This window comes from Lissotriton vulgaris, chromosome 1_1 (assembly GCF_964263255.1).
Source record: "Lissotriton vulgaris chromosome 1_1, aLisVul1.2, whole genome shotgun sequence".
NCBI lineage: Eukaryota > Metazoa > Chordata > Amphibia > Caudata > Salamandridae > Lissotriton > Lissotriton vulgaris.
In genome coordinates this window covers 408,471,969-408,488,145 of record NC_141685.1, presented here as the reverse complement: position 1 = coordinate 408,488,145, position 16,177 = coordinate 408,471,969, and the positions used below count along the sequence as shown (strand labels likewise).

Here is a 16,177-nt window from a genome sequence, read left to right as displayed (position 1 = left end):
CTTCCTTCGCCTTATCAGTCTTCTCTTTTCAACTCCCCTATTGTAAATTAGTTTCTTAAGGGCATTACTCACCTCTTTCCTCCTATTCCTTTCATAATGCCTCAGTGGGACTTGAATCTGGTCTTAACTTATGTGTGCTCCTTTCGAGCCACTACATTATTGTCTTCAGACTCTTGACCTTAAAGACGTATTTTCTGGTTGCCTTCACCTCTGCTCGATGGGTGAATGAACTTCAGGCTTTATCTTCTAAACTTCCATTCCTTGCTGTCCATCAGTACCAGGTTGTCCTTCGAACTAGACCTTCTTTTCTTCCCAAAGTGGTTACCTCATTCCACATAGGACAGACAATCACTTTGCCCACCTTCTTCCCGCATCCTTCCAAGGAGGAGGAGAGACTCCACCTTCTGGATCCAAAACGTGCATTATCATTTTATTTGGATAGGATGATCAACTCTTTGTGTTCTATCTGGGTGCCAAGAAAGGTTGGGCTGTGCAAAAACAGACCATCTCTAGATGGGTCTTCCTTTGACTTAAGATCTGTTACTCTTTGGCGAAAAAGGAGCCTCTGGTAGGACTGCACGCCCATTCCACCATGGCGGCGGCAGCCACTACTGCTTTGGGACTTGGAGTCCCCCTCGGTGATATCTTGCAGGCAGCCACGTGGGCATTGCTGCACACGTTCAGAAAACATTACTGCCTGGATAGTCAAGTCTGAAGAGACTGTTTCTTTGGCCGTTCAGTTCTCCAGAACTTTCTAGTGTGAAGTTAGTTCGTAGACCCACCTCCAGTGTTGGTATTGCTGGGGTATCTATTCTAAGGTAAGGCATCTATAACTAATAGTCTCTTTCAGATGAACAAGTTACTTAACTTAGGTAACGATATATCTGTAAGAGACTTATATTAGTTATAGATTCCTTACCGCCCCCTGCCCCCCCATCCTCCCCATTCTGCAAATTGACTTCTAGAGTAAGGGACTTGCTTTCAGGGCCCTAATGTTGTGCAACAGTGGTCAGTGTCTTGCATGGCTCTGCGCTTATGCCGTGGAATGTTGTGTAAAATAACTGACATCTGGGAGCAGGAGCGGCGTCTAAGTAGATACCTCAAATTCATCCCGGCGATCACGACACCGACAATGAACGAAGAGTCGACCGCCGCCACCTAACGACGCACAGGGATACTGCTAAGAAAAAAATCTCCGGATCCAGTCTGACGCCTGGGAGTAATTCTAAGGTAAGGAATCTATAACTAATATGTCTCTTACAGATATATCGTTACCAAAGGTAAGTTCTTCTAGCTCTTAACTATTGAAACGTGACATTGTGATGCTGAGCGGAGAAGCTGAAAAGAGGCAAATTGCATTTGGACTTGGTAACTTCATCCACATCAAATACGGAGATCTATTTGAGGATGCCCTTTGCATTAACAATTAATACCCATTGTTGCCACCTGCCTTAATGTACTTTGGAATTATTTTGCTGTTAATTATAGCAAGAGTATATTTAATCAAAGTGATGGAAATCTACAAATAAACAATGTACCAGAAAACCTTAAATAATGCCATTACTTAGGTTTGTGAAAGTTGTTTTATTGTATTGGGTTTGTTTCTTGCTTTGCAGGTGCCCCGCTGCCAAGGAATATTTTAAGGAGAATTCACACCACTGGAGTTGGGCCGTACAGTGGCTACAGAAGAAGGTATTTTTCACAAAATAAGAACAATCAGTTTGAGCAAAGCTAGTGGTTATCAATGATCATTTTTAGAAATCCTCACAAGCCAGAGGCATATTTTATTTCTTATTTTTAATTGATCTACTATAGAGAAATGTTTGTACGTAACTGAAGTAACCTCAAAATAATTTTTATTTTTTTACAATCTATTAATTTTTAACTAGTTTTAAGAATCACCTTTTAGTTTTAATGTGTTGCACCACTACATTATTTGAAATATTTTTACTGTAGTTTGGTAGCAGGAGTACTATGCTTTATTAACCCAGGAGGGTATGTTTTGTAAACATTTTGATTTTGTGAAGGCTTGACATGCTGTGCTTCTTTCATGGTTTGGAGAAAAAAAAATCAGTTGGTAAATGTTCAGGATTCAAATGGGTCTTGATCTTTTTAGAAGAGTTTGCATGATTCTCTGTCATGAGGGTATCTAGTAAGATGTAATTTCAGAGATTGCTACCTGGGCTATTAGTTGATGGCTTCCCACTTTTTTTTTTGCTTCTGTTGGAGCATGAGGTTAAATCTGTTGGGAGTCATTTTAATGAGGGAAATAACCAGAGCAATGAAGTGAGAGCATATTAAGGAAATATGTGCCTGCCCAGTAAAAGGATGTTCAAGGCTTATGTGCCAGTAGATACACATGCTTTGCATAAGTCCGCTATCTAGTATTGGGCAAGTTGTTTTTCTTTGAAGAATTCTTTTTGAGTCACAAGACTGCGTGACTCCTCCCTTCAGTAAACATTGCTCATCTGCATCGACTACATTATTAGATTTTCATTCCAAGGACTGGTTTAGATGTTCTCTCTCGTGCTCCTGTTCAAGATCGTTTTCGGCCTCCGTTCCGTTAGCTAGTTAAATCAACATCCAACGATATTGTTTTCATTTGGTAGTTATCTTCTGTATCAATAAATTTCTACGGGTCCGGATCATCGTCGACTCCTCCACCTACTGGCCACCACCGTCTCAAGCGTTTTTCATTGTTATAGCTCTCCAGGAAAATGGGCTGCTAATGGACTGCACTCCATATAGTTTTGTCTTCAGTGCCATTCAAAATACACTCACACAGATCTTCACTCGGTCTGTAACTTATGCCTCTTGCCCGATCATCAGGAAAGTATGTGAGAGGCTTGCAAGTCGTGCCGGTTGATGAAAACTCTACGCGACTGACGTGCTCATCTTCTTGAGATGCAGCGCAGAAATCCGACAACATGCCCGACATCTTCGGTCTGTGAGACAAACAAGATGAAGAAGCTTCCGCAGCCCAAAAAGAATCAGTCTCCATACACAATTCCGGTTCCAACTCTGAACAGAAACAGGATTCAGCCGTGGTTTAATCCTACAAAGATTGTTGGATTGTTAGTACTTCTGCCCCCATACAAAGCAAAAAATCACTTCTCACTGATAAAACTGCTCACGAGCCGCCATGGCGAGCATCGAAAAATAATTTAGAATGCCACTGGCTCGGCACCTAAACCCCTGCTTTCAGCAGGAGCCTCCACTTCCACCAAATCAGACTCCATCCCCAAAACGGGAGTCTTTAGACCAAAACAATAACTATCTGCTGATTCAGTACCAAGTGGGCAGACACCAACATCAAAAGACTTTCCCTGACTGAAATGTTTTACTTTCTGGCCCAAAACTTTTACCATCTGATCGAAATCACCACCTCAACCAATTCTCAAGGCGATGTCTGAAAAACTCCATCCAAAACAGAAAACTTTACAAATACAGCCTGGTACAAAAATTATTATTATTCAGCCAGCAAAGCCTTAACTTCCCAAGATACCTTTGACTTGTCAAGAAGCTCTGTACACTGCACCACCCCTCATAAAAAAACAAAGGGAAAAAGACACTAATCTGAAAGAGACCATGAGTTATAGATTCCTTACTTTAGAATTACCCCCAGGCGTCAGACTGGATCGGGATAAATTTTTTTGTAGAGGAACACCTGCGCGTCGGTAGGTGACTTCGGTCCACGCGTCGGGGTCACCGGTTTGACGTTGCGGTGTCTACTTAGACGACGCCCCTGCGTGCTGTCGTCGGTTCTTATTTTTTACGCACCAGTCCGCACTGATCCGGAGAGAGCTTGCCCCTTAATCTTTTTTTTACCCAACTTTTTTCGACTTTTGTCAACGTCTTTTTTGAGTCTCCGACTCCTGGTAGCAGGAGGGATGCATCAAAAAAGCAAGTCCTGATAGGAATTGGCCCCCTGCGCACAGCGTATAGAATACCCAAGAGTATGTATAATAAAGTTATTTCAAATGAATCAAGTAGTTCATCATTAATTTTATTTCATTAATCATATTCCAATGTCATTAGTTGTACATTCCAAGTTCGATGCAAAAGCTTAATAGTGAGTCCCTATGCATTTCGGGCAATCCATAAGCCCTTCTTCTGGGGAATTCTCTACAAGAAAAAACAAAAATACGGGCTGATAGTATGAAGCATTTTTCAGTCAACTGTATAGTATCAATAATGCTCACAAAATTATAATGTCTTCAAAAGATTATGGCACATGATTTCAGAGGAGCTAGAATTGAGAGGTGATGATTCAATCGTGACATGTCCCATTATCAGGCCGGTTTCAAGTCTTGTAACTACTGTCACAAGTTGATGTCAGTTACGGACCCGCACCTCGTGTGCCTCTGGTGCCTGGAGCACGAACACGACCCGAAGTCATGCTCCCACTGCCGGGCCATGAGTCCTAAGTCTTTGCGGGAGCAGTCCCAAAAGCTCTTGGGGGCCCAGCAGTCCGCTCCACGTTGTTCGAGACCCGGTCGAGGGGAAGGTCTCTGGACCGGTAGTGGAGCCGCCACCATTTGTCATCGAAGTCGTCTCACTCGGGTAAGTCGAAGCACAACAAGAAGGCAAAGAAGCATTATTGCTCTTCGCCTTCTCTTCATCCATCGGCCGATGCAACGCAGGACCCGGAGCGTCGTCGCTCTCCAGCTCTGTCCTCGAAGCCCGCTTCCCTCCCTTTTCTGAAGCCGGAGTGTCCCCTGCCCTGCTTCAAACTTTCTACGAAGGGCTACATAGCAATTTCTGAAATTGACACATTCGTGATAGATTCCTTACCTCAGGAACGTCATGAGAAGTTCAAGATGTTGACTGGCTCAGGTCTCGACTGCCCTTGACCCTGGAGACTGGATGGTAGCGTACTTGTAGGACGCATATTTTCACATCCCCGTCCTGCCGGTCCACCGGCATTACCTGCAGTTCACGGTATGCCAGGAGCATTTTCAGTTTGCCGTGCTCCGCTTCGGCCTTTCCAGTATCCCTCAGGTTTTCATAAAAGTGATGGTGCTGGTCGCAGCTCACCTGCGCAGGTCAGGGGTGTCAGTTTTCCCCTAACTTGACGACTGGTTGTTAAAGGCGGGCTCGTTCCAGGCAGTTGTCAACCACCTTCAGACTACAGCCGACCTCCTGCATTTGCTGGGGTTCTCCATCAACATGCCGAAGTCACACCTGAGTCCCTCTCAGAAGCTCCCCTTCATCGGAGCGGATCTGGATTCGACGCGGTTTCGGGTTTATCCTACTGAGCAGCGAGTCTGGGATATTCAGGATAGGATTCCGATTTTTCAGCCTCTATCCCGGGTTTCAGTCAGGATGACCCTCCGACTCCTGGGCTCGATGGCCTCCTGCATCCTGCTAGTGCAACATGCCAGATGGCATATGCAGGCTCTGCAGTGGGACCTGAAGTTCCAGTGGGAGCAGCATTAGGGCAACCTGTCCGATCACGTCCAGATCTCGGAGGGCACTTCACGACAATTGCAGTGGTGGCTCACGAATCACGATTGGGTTAATGGCAGATCCCTCTCCCTTCCCCAACCGGAGCACACCGTGGTGACGGATGCATCCCTCCTGGGATGGGTAGGCCACTTGGGAGAGGCGGAGTTCAGGGGCCTCTGGTCTCCGGCTGAGTCCAGGCTCTATATCACCTTTTGGAGCTTTGGACAATCCGACTTGCATGGGAGGCATTCCTTCCCTCGGTCCGGAGAACTGTGGTGCAGGTGGACAACACCACCGCCATGTGGTATTGCAACAAACAGGGCGGGGTGGGGTCCTGGACCCTATGTCAGGAGACTCTGCGCCTCTGGACATGGCTAGAACATCAAGGCATTACCTTGGTGGTTCAACACCTGGCAGGTTCTATGAACACCAGGGTGGACAAACTCAGCTGTCGGTTCCTGATGGTTCCCGAATGGCATCTGAACTCGGATGTGGCGCAAGGCCTCTTTCAGCAGTGGGGAGAGCCTTGGTTAGATCTATTCGCCAATTAAGAGAACGCGCAATGTCATCAGTTCTGCGCGTTGGAATTTCCAAAGCGGCACTCGCTCGGCGACGCTTTTCGTCGCGAGTGGAGTTGGGGGTCTATTGTGCGCCCTTCCACCTATACCACTTCTGCCCAGAGTGCTGAAGAAGATTCGGCGCGACCGGGCCCAAGTCATTCTGGTGGCTCCGGATTGGGCACACAGTCACTGGTATCCCGAGCTACTCAACTTGGCGATCGATCCCCCGATCCGTATGCCTCTTCGTGAGGATCTTCTGTCGCAGCAGCAGTGGATGGTCCACCACCCGTACCTGCACAGCCTCCACCTTCATGCGTGGAGATTGAGCGGCGACAGTTCACAGTTTTAGATCTTCCTTCCGAAGTCTGTGATGTCATTCTGGAAGCCTGTCGTCCCTCCACGAAAACGGTATACGCCTGCAGGTGGAACAAGTTTAAGGCATGGTGCACAGCGAAATCTGTGGATGCCCTTTCTGCCTCTTTCCGAAGTTCTTCTGTACCATCTTTCCTTGGCCCAGCAGGGCTCTGCTCTGGGCACTATCAAAGGTTATCTTTCTGCCATCTCTGCGTTTCTACGGCTTCCAGATCAGCCTTCTCTTTTTAAGTCCCTGGTTGTTAACCGTTTTCTGAAAGGCATTATGCACACATTTCCTACTGTGCCGTTCATCATGCCTCAATGGGACTTAAACCTTGTCTTGACATTTCTGATGTTTGCTCCCTTCGAGCCCCTTCATAACTGTCCCCTACGTCTTACTTTCAAGACTGCTTTCCTGGTAGCCATCACCTCTGCCAGAAGAGTGAGTGAGCTTCAGGCTCTTTATTCCAAACCTCCTTTCCTTTCTGTTCATTCGGACAACGTGGTTTTAAGGATCCGTCCTTCTTTCTTGCCAAAGATTGTCACGCCCTACCACATCGGGCAGACCATCACTTTGCCCACCTTCTTTCCGCCTCCGCATCTTTCGAAAGAGGAAGAGAGGCTCCACCGTCTGGACCCAAAGCGTGCGCTCTTGTTCTAGCTGCAAAAACCACAGTTGATGGACAGAATGCAGAACAATGTCATACATTCACCCCAGTACAGAGATCTGGGCCCAAATCCATCGTTTTGTTGCACTCCACACCACCCCAGTTCAGACATGGCCATATGCAAATCAGTCTGACCCTGTGCCTCATGGGAACAGTCCAGCCCGAACTGCCAAGCCATGCCTTTCCTGGACCGGAAACAAGCTTCCGAGGACCGGTTTCTGGCATTCCAGCCGTCTTCAGCCCGGCTTGCTTGAATCCAGTGAATTGGAGAGCATGGGATTCACGTCTGAGCATACCAATCCCACTCGGGGTGACAAATGCAAAAACCACAATTGATGGACAGAATGCAGAACAATGTCATACATTCACCCCAGTACAGTGATCTGGGCCCAAATCCATCGTTTTGTTGCATTCCACACCACCCCAGTTCAGACATGGCCATATGCAAATCAGTCTGACCCTGTGCCTCATGGGAACAGTCCAGCCCGAACTGCCAAGCCATGCCTTCCCTGGACCGGAATCAAGCATCCTTTGGTGCCTGTTTGCTCATTCTTTATTTTTTTTACTGTAACTGTGTTTGGCCCCTTTTAACCTGTGTCCCCTGGGCGTGCTTTTCCCACCGCTGCTGCCCCTGCAGCCCGACCCCCGTTCAGTCCGCTCCCGCCTCCCACTCACCTACTAATGGCGACCGCTGTGGGGGAGCGCATGTGATTCCTTGACCTCCGGTCAAAGGTAGCACTCGTCCCAGCAGCTCCGCACATCAGTAGGATCGCGCGAGTCTGAGCCTCTCTACCCAGCGTTCTGTGGTAACTTTCCCTTCTCAATGTTATCTTTGTAATTGGTGCCTGTTTGTTTTGCTGTCACTTGAACTGTATTTGGCCCCTTTTCACCTGTGTTCCCTGGGCGTACTTTTCCCGTCACTGCTGCCCCAGTGACCCCGCTCCCGCCTCCCACTCCTCTGCTCCTGCCCTCCTCATCTACTAATAGCGACCGCTGCGCGGGCGCACAGTGGGTCAAGCCCGTCTGCACCCATCTGCGACCAGCGCCAGGAACGCTGGCTCTCCTGGACCCCACCACTACGACTAATCCACCCTCCACTCTCCCAACACTGGAGGACACTCTGCGTGAGATTCTCGCCCACCACGACCTATGGGCAGTTCTCGTGCGGGCACTGCCTAAGAACCTTCACCGGCCACATGGCGCCCGCAGCCGCCGAAGGACCGTCTACTGTTTGGCCCACTGATACCCTGACTTGCATCTGTCTCAACATGAGCTACCTACACCGACACGCAGTAGAGATCTGGGACCTGAACGACACCCTTTCGCCCGACGTTCCCGTTCCTCACGGAAACCTGGACCAACACCGCCTCCGGCCCGACATCGCCACAGCCATCCCCGACGGTTACAAGATCCAGAGAAAGGATGGCCCTCACCGCCCAGGAGGAGGCCTTGCTATCGCACACAAGACCCCCCTCCGACTCGCCATATTTTGAGCCGACAACCCCCACTCCGACACGTAACACCTACATTTCCAAATCCTTGCCAGGCCCAGGACCACCACTACGACTAATCCACCCTCCACTCTCCCAACACTGGAGGACACTCAGACTGCGTGAGATTCTCGCCCACCACGACCTATGGGCAGTTCTCGTGCGGGCACTGCCTAAGATCCTTCACGGCCACATGGCGCCCGCAGCCGCCGAAGGACCGTCTACTGTATGGCCCACTGAAACCCTGACTTGCATCTGTCTCAACATGAGCTTCCTACACCGACACGCAGTAGAGATCTGGGACCTGAACGACACCCTTTCGCCCGACGTTCCCGTTCCTCACGGAAACCTGGACCAACACCGCCTCCGGCCCGACATCGCCACAGCCATCCCCGACGGTTACAAGATCCAGAGAAAGGATGGCCCTCACCGCCCAGGAGGAGGCCTTGCTATCGCACACAAGACCCCCCTCCGACTCGCCATATTTTGAGCAGACAACCCCCACTCCGACACGTAACACCTACATTTCCAAATCCTTGCCAGGCCCAGGACCACACTACGCGGCACCCTCATCTACAGACCGCCAGGACCCTGCACCCAGCCTGCAACCACCATCGCCGAGCTCGTCGCACCCCAAGCCATTTCCTCCACGGACTACATTCTGCTCGGGTACCTGAACTTCTACCTCATAAACAACCTGGACCTCAATCCAAAACACTCCTCGAGAACCTCGCCAACCTAGGAATAAAACAGCTCGTCAGCACTCCCACCCACAGAGCGGGTCACATCCTCGACCCATCTTCTCAGGAGGATCAAACATCCGCTTCAGCCACATCACCATGCCCCTCTGGACAGACCACCACTGCGTCCATTTCACTTTCAACACCATCACCGCACCCAAGATTGCCCCGCGCCTGCCGTGATGAAACTGGAGTAAGGTCACAGAGGATCACCTGAACTCCGCCCTCCGCCACGACTGACACCAACTCTGCAGCCAGGGAATTCCAAGCTGGCACTTCTCCGACGCACTGCCAAAGAACGCCCTTTGAAGGCCGCCTGGTTCACCACCGAACTCCAAGAAGCCAGACGCACCTGCAGATGCTTGGAGAAAACCTGGCGTTACCAGAAGACCACGGAAGCATGGAACAAACACAAAAGTGCCCTGGAGGACTACCACCAGCGTAGAAGGGACACCAAAAAAAACCTTCATCAGCTACAAACTCAAGACCAACGCATCCAACACCAAGTAACTGTTCAACATCATTCAGCAGTTTGCAAAACCCACCTGCGAAGCCACGGACATCACATCCTCCCAGGAACTCTGCAACACACTCAGCTCCCACTTCCACCTGAAGATCAAGACCACTTCTATGACCACTTCAGAGAGCCAGCAAAAGACAGCACCACACCTCCCACCACCTCTGAGAAGCCGACCATCACCTCCTGGGCACCCACGGCCGTCAAGCTCATCTCCTCAACCATGAAGAGGACACACTCAGGAGCCCCTACTGACCCCTGCCATCCCCACATTTTTCACTGGGCCGCCGCTGTCTTCGCACCCTATTTAGGACGGACAATCAACTCCTCCCTCATATCCGGCGTCTGCCCTGACGACTGGAAATGCGCGGAGGTGAAACCCTTCCTCAAGAAACCAACGGCCGACCCAACTGACCTGAAGAACGGTCGGCCCATCTCTTTCCTTCCCTTCGCAGCCAAAGTCACTGAAAGACTCGTGAACGCCCAGCTGACCTCCTTCATTGAAGAAAACTCCATCCTAGAAGCATCCCAGTCTGGCTTCTACAGCAACCACAGCACAGAGAACGCCCTCCTCGCCGCCACCGACGACATCCTCATGCTGCTAGACCAGGGACGCACCGCAGCCCTCATCCTCCTAGACCTATCCGCAGCGTTCAACACCGTCTCACATCGCATGCTAGCTGCCAGACTCCACAGCTCAGGAATACAGGGATCTGCCCTCAACTGGATCCAATCCTTCCTCTCCGGCAGAACCCAGAGAGGTAGCCCCCGCCCCCCTCCTCTCCGATCCCACTGACATCATCTGCGAAGTACCCCAAGGATCATCACTAAGCCTGATGCTCTTTAACATCTACATGGCTCTCATCGCCTCCATCGTCAGACAGCATGGACTTAACATAGTATCCTACGCTGACGACACCCAGCTCATCCTCTCCATCCCCAAGAACCCAGGAGACTCTGCTTCCAGGAAGGAAAGAGAAACATAGCCTCCTGGATGAAAGACAGCTGTCTAAAACTCAACTCTGAGAAGACCGAAGTCCTCATCCTCGGACCCTGCTCCTCCATCTGGGACAGCACCTGGTGGCCCTCCGCACTCAGGAACCCACCCACCCCAAGAGGCCATGCTCGGAACCTCGGCATAATCCTCAACTCCTCCCTCTCCATGAACCGCCAGATCAACGCCGTTGCATCCATTCAAATGGATCCACCCCGACTGCAGAAAGACCGTCACACACGCACTAATAACCAGCAAACTAAACTACGGAAACGCCCTACATCCTGGAATCAACAAAACTTCTACACAAACTCCAAACCATCCAGAACGCCGCAGCAAGACTTGTGCGAGGGGCACCGCGCCACAAACACATGACCCAACACCTAGGAAGCCTCCACTGTCTCCCCGTCGAGAAGATAATCACCTTCAAACTCCTCACCCACACCAACAAATCCCTCAACATCGGACCACAATACCTCAACAGCAGAGTGTTTCCACGTACCCAAGAGGAACCTCCACTCCGCCGACCTCGCCCTGGCAGAGGTCCCTTGCATCTGCAGAAACCGAACCGGCGGGAGAGCTTTCTCCTACATCGCAGCCAAAACCTGGAACAAGCTCCCGGTCGACATCAGAAGCACCCCAACCCTCCACACGTTCAGCAAGGACCTCAAGACCTGGCTTTTCGACTGACCCGGTTCTGTTCCCCCCCCCTCACCCCCCCCCCTCTCTCCCCCAGCACCTTGAGACCCTCACAGGTGAGTTGCACGCTATATAGTTACTGAAGGTAAGTAACTTGTTATTCTTGTTGTTCATCCAGACAGAGTGGTCCTTTACACTAGGCCCTCTTTTCTGCCCAAAGTGGTTACCTCTTTCCACATAGGTCAGACCATCACATTGCCCACCTTCTTCCTGCTTCCGCACCCTTCTAAAGAGAAGAGACTCCACCGTCTGGACTCAAAGTGTGCGCTGTCCTTCTACCTTGACCACACTAAAGATTTCCAGGTAGACAATCAATTCTTCGTGGGTAATGTGGGTACCAAGAAAGCTTGGGCCGTTCACAGACGTACCATTTCTTGATGGGTTTTCCATCCGCATGCAGGGGCGACATCTAAGTAGAACCCTCAATGTCATCCCAGCGATCCACGCCGGACGCAGGGGTACTGCTATAGAAAAAATTCTGTGGATCCAGTCTGACGCCTGAGGGTAGTTCTAAGGTAAGGAATCTATAACTAATGTATGTCTCTTACAGGTAGTTACTGAAGATAAGTTACTTGTTCGTCATGCACAACTGCATTTTTTTAGGTCTCCATCACAACCTACAACTCCACCTCCTCATTTTTTACCACATTCACAGGAGGAAGACATTTGACCACATCAATCCCCTTATCACATAGGATACTGATGACGACTTTATAGACCATCTACATCCTCAAGACTCTTGAGATGACTAGGATATAGAGCCACAGGATGATACTGACCCTGACCTCTGTCCTTCACATCCTTCACCACCACATGATGCCTCAACGTTCCAAGATTTATTTGCTAGAGCAGCAGCCTTCCATCAGGTCCCTTTACATGAAGATCTCATTGACGATGACTTCTCTTTGAGACATTCACTAATGCTCACAGAGGAACGGAATATTTATCAAGGCTAAAAGAGGTTCTGCGTCATGCTGAATGCATTGTTAAGACCCAGCTGCACCTTCAGACCCTCTACACATTAGAGGTCAATTAACACCAGACTCACTAGTTGTAGCACATGCTAGGAAAAGAGCACATTTCCAAACTATTGGGGATGCACCTCCACCAGACAAGGAGTCAAAATTAATTGAAGCCTCAGGCAAAAGGTTTGCTGCGCAATCAGCAAACCATTGGAGAATCGCTAATAGCTAAGCTCTGTTACACAGCACTCTGGTATGAGATGGAGGAGTTCCTACAAGAGTATAAAAAGAGGGGACACAAGTTAGTTGCAGAGGGAAAACTAATTACCAACAACTTCATTAAATGTGCTCTTGATGCAGCTGAAACTGTGACTAGACTGCATTCATGTTCTCCCCGAACATTTAACACCTATAGGGGGAAGCCTTCAATTTTGTCTAACGGAATGGAGGGCCATTACAAGAGATCAATTGCTATTGGGCATTATCCAAAATGGTTACTCTCCGGAGCACATCACAACCCTTCCTAACATCTCAACACACAAAACAATCTCTCTGTTCAGCACCAAGCTCTACTTAAACAAGAGATAGCACCTCTTTTAATAAAAGGAGCAATAGCCAGTTGCATTTCCACATAAAGGAACAGGGGTAAATTCCCTATGCTTCTTCATTTACAAAAAGGACAGCTCACTCCGACCCATTGTGGACCTCAAAACACTGAATCGTTACATTTTGTGAGAACACTTTCACATGGTCAGCCTTCAGGAGGTCATACCATGACTTCGGGGGATTTTTTGTCAACACTAGATCTCAGACACATCTACTTTCATATACCCATTCACTAAGCCAGGGGTCTCCAACGAGTAGCTCGGAAGCTACTGGTAGCTCGCCAGTACCTTCAAAGTAGCTCTGAGGTGAAGTCAAGCCCAGTATGAAATTCAGAGAGTAGGCGCCTATTAAAGAAGGCAGCACTGCTCATCTCAAGACACTTAGAGAGTGACAGCCAGCCAAGCCTATGTCAGAAACTCATACTAAACACACACAGTATTGGCCTATAGAGCCTGCCACTTGACAGTTGATATCCAATCTCAATATAACTAAGCCACAATGAGATTGACCATGTTGCAGTCCCTGCTTTATCAGTTACAACATGTGTGTGAAGAGTGGATCATAAAAGAAGTATGACAGCAGTAGCCTGAGCAGTAATCAGTGCTGACCCACCAAAGTGTGAGACTGCAGGAGCCAGATAAAAATGTGTCAGTTGGGTGCATGATCAGCTCAAGACCTGAGGAGAACAGGGCATGATCCAGACCAGAGAAAATTAAGAGACTCATCAGCATTTATGTGCGTCCATAATAAACACTATTAGTTCCCGAAAGCTACACCTGGTGTCAAGGACCGCCAAATGTGTATGCTAGCCCCCATAAGGGTGTTATCTCTGATATAATTGTGCCCATTCGTGGCATAATAGTGCCAATCGCATAACAATGGTCATCCTTGACTATTGTGGGTATTTTTGGTCTAGTTGTGGTATACTGACAGCCATCATTTACATATTGGGAGCATGAATGGCCTACATTTACCTATTCTTGGCATAATAATGGTCATGACTGATATATGTTCTGCCCTGACCCTTATGGTTTCCAGCCTTGGCACAACTGGGGTCCTAGTATAATAGTGCTGCATTATTGTTATAAAACAGGCATCCGTGGTGCTGTGGTGAGCATCCACGGCATAAGACTGTAATACCTGGGTATTCAAAGAAGTCTGTCCTTATGAGGCATTTGTACATGGGAGTACTTGATGAAAATGATAAGCGGATGTTTTGGGACTGTGCATTTCCTAAAATCTGAAAACGGATATTTTAAAGGCAGTTTTTGTTTTCAAAAACGGGTTTTCCTCTGGGAAACTGAGTATGTTTGCCCACAGTGGAAAGTGGTATTTGATAGAAAAATGTTCAATTTCAGAAACTGATGAATGATAATTCAAGTTGAGCTGGGGAGACGTACTACTGTACTTATATACTTTGTGCGGTAGCGCATGTCAAGATTTTAATGTTACTTCATAAGTCAGGTGGAGGCATTTTATATTGATGAACATTTTCCTGGGATTTCTGCTGGTAACCGCACCAGGGGGCGTATTACGTATTTACATTGTTTGCGCCTGCCACACCTTTGAAAATATGCACCTGGAGCAAACAATGCCAATGCTCCCCGTTATGGTGAATGCGCTGCCCTGGGGATAGTGCATTCATGTGAAAACGCAGAGCAGCTGCTCTGTGTGTTCACAGTGCAGGCGGCATCCGCAGTCAGTGACTGTACCACTGTACCCGCCTGCAAGAGGATGTCTGGGGGGGTCCATGGGACCCCCTTTACTCCCTGCAGAGGGCTGCTCTCAGGGGCGCACGGAAAGTACGCCACCTTTTAAATGGCGCACTCTCAGTGCACCTTCTGAGGGCTACTTTGTCTCTGCGCCTGTGTCTGCAATATGGCGCTGGCGCAAAGTCAAAGGAATTCCCTCATTTGCATGGGGCACACCCATATGCAAATGAGGAAACACCCTCTGTTGATAGCACTGGCGCTTTAAGTCCACCCGCGATATCGGTATTATAGAAGGGGGCGCACAAGCGTCTGTGCCCCCTTCTATAATACCAAAGTTACCCGGGGCACATTATGTAATACAACACCTGGAATACTTGGGTGGTAACTACTGATAATCCAGTTTGGGTGGTCATAGTGTAGTCACTATTTTATAGTTATAACATTTACCAGTAGCTCAGGAAGACTTTACTTGAGCAAAAGTAGCTCTCACTACAGAAAAGGTTGGAGACCCCTGCACTAAGCACATCAAAATTGCTTACGTTTTCTATTCTAAGAAAAACATCAGTACAAACTGCTTCCCTTTGGTGTCCCCACAGGTCTTCACAAAATGCCTATCAGTAGTAGCAGCACATCTACGAAGGGAAAACATTCATGTCTTTCCTTACCTACACTATTGGCTTATAAAGGCAAACAGCTCAAGCCTCTGCAGTCAGCATACTCACAAAACTCTAACTCTTACATCAGTTAGGGTTTGCAGTCAACCTGAAAAAATCTCATTTGCAACCAGCCCAAAAACAACCATACTCTGGGGCCATTTTCAATACTTACCTAGCGTTAGAATTTCCAAATTCATTCAGGGTCAAAAACATTCTATATTTAGCACAACAATTTCAGACGGGAGTACAAATCCCAATCAAATCAGTACTAAGACTACTAGGTATGATGGCATCCTGCATAGCCATAGTTCCACATGCCCGCCTACATATGACACCCCTGCAAGAATGTCTCTCCCGTTAATGGATGCAGTCACAGGGTCAGTTTCAAGATCTAGTGTTGATAGACAGCTGTACTCCTTCTTCCCTGCATTGGTGAAACCTACAAAAACCTATCCAAAGGTCTGCAATTTCTGGACCCAATTACCCAAGCCATTTACAGCGGATGCCTCTTACAGGTTGAGGAGTTCACCTTCAACATCTGACCATCCAAGGGACATGGGATATACAACACCAGAGTCTTCATAGCAGCTACCTAGAGCTTCAAGCTGTTCACCTAGCATTGAAAGCGTTCCTAACCCACCTACAGAACAAAGTTGTCTTAATCCGAAATGACAATATGACAACAACATATTATTTACATAAACGAGGGCAACATACACACTTCTGCTATCACGCCTAGCACAGACAGGCGTTTAGCTTTAAATCACAGCA

At 48.5% G+C, this 16,177-nt stretch overlaps 1 protein-coding gene across 3 annotated transcripts in view; it reads left to right on the top strand.

Annotated features, from left to right (window-relative positions):
- The window catches only part of USP24 (ubiquitin specific peptidase 24), a 1,909,144-nt gene that overhangs the window by 1,816,407 nt on the left and 76,560 nt on the right, over positions 1-16,177 (top strand). For all 3 annotated transcript variants that reach the window (XM_086952711.1, XM_086952716.1, XM_086952707.1), the window contains exon 64: positions 1,617-1,692. In XM_086952711.1, coding sequence (XP_086808837.1) covers positions 1,617-1,692 — 76 coding nt within the window. The remainder of the gene's footprint in view (positions 1-1,616; positions 1,693-16,177) is intronic.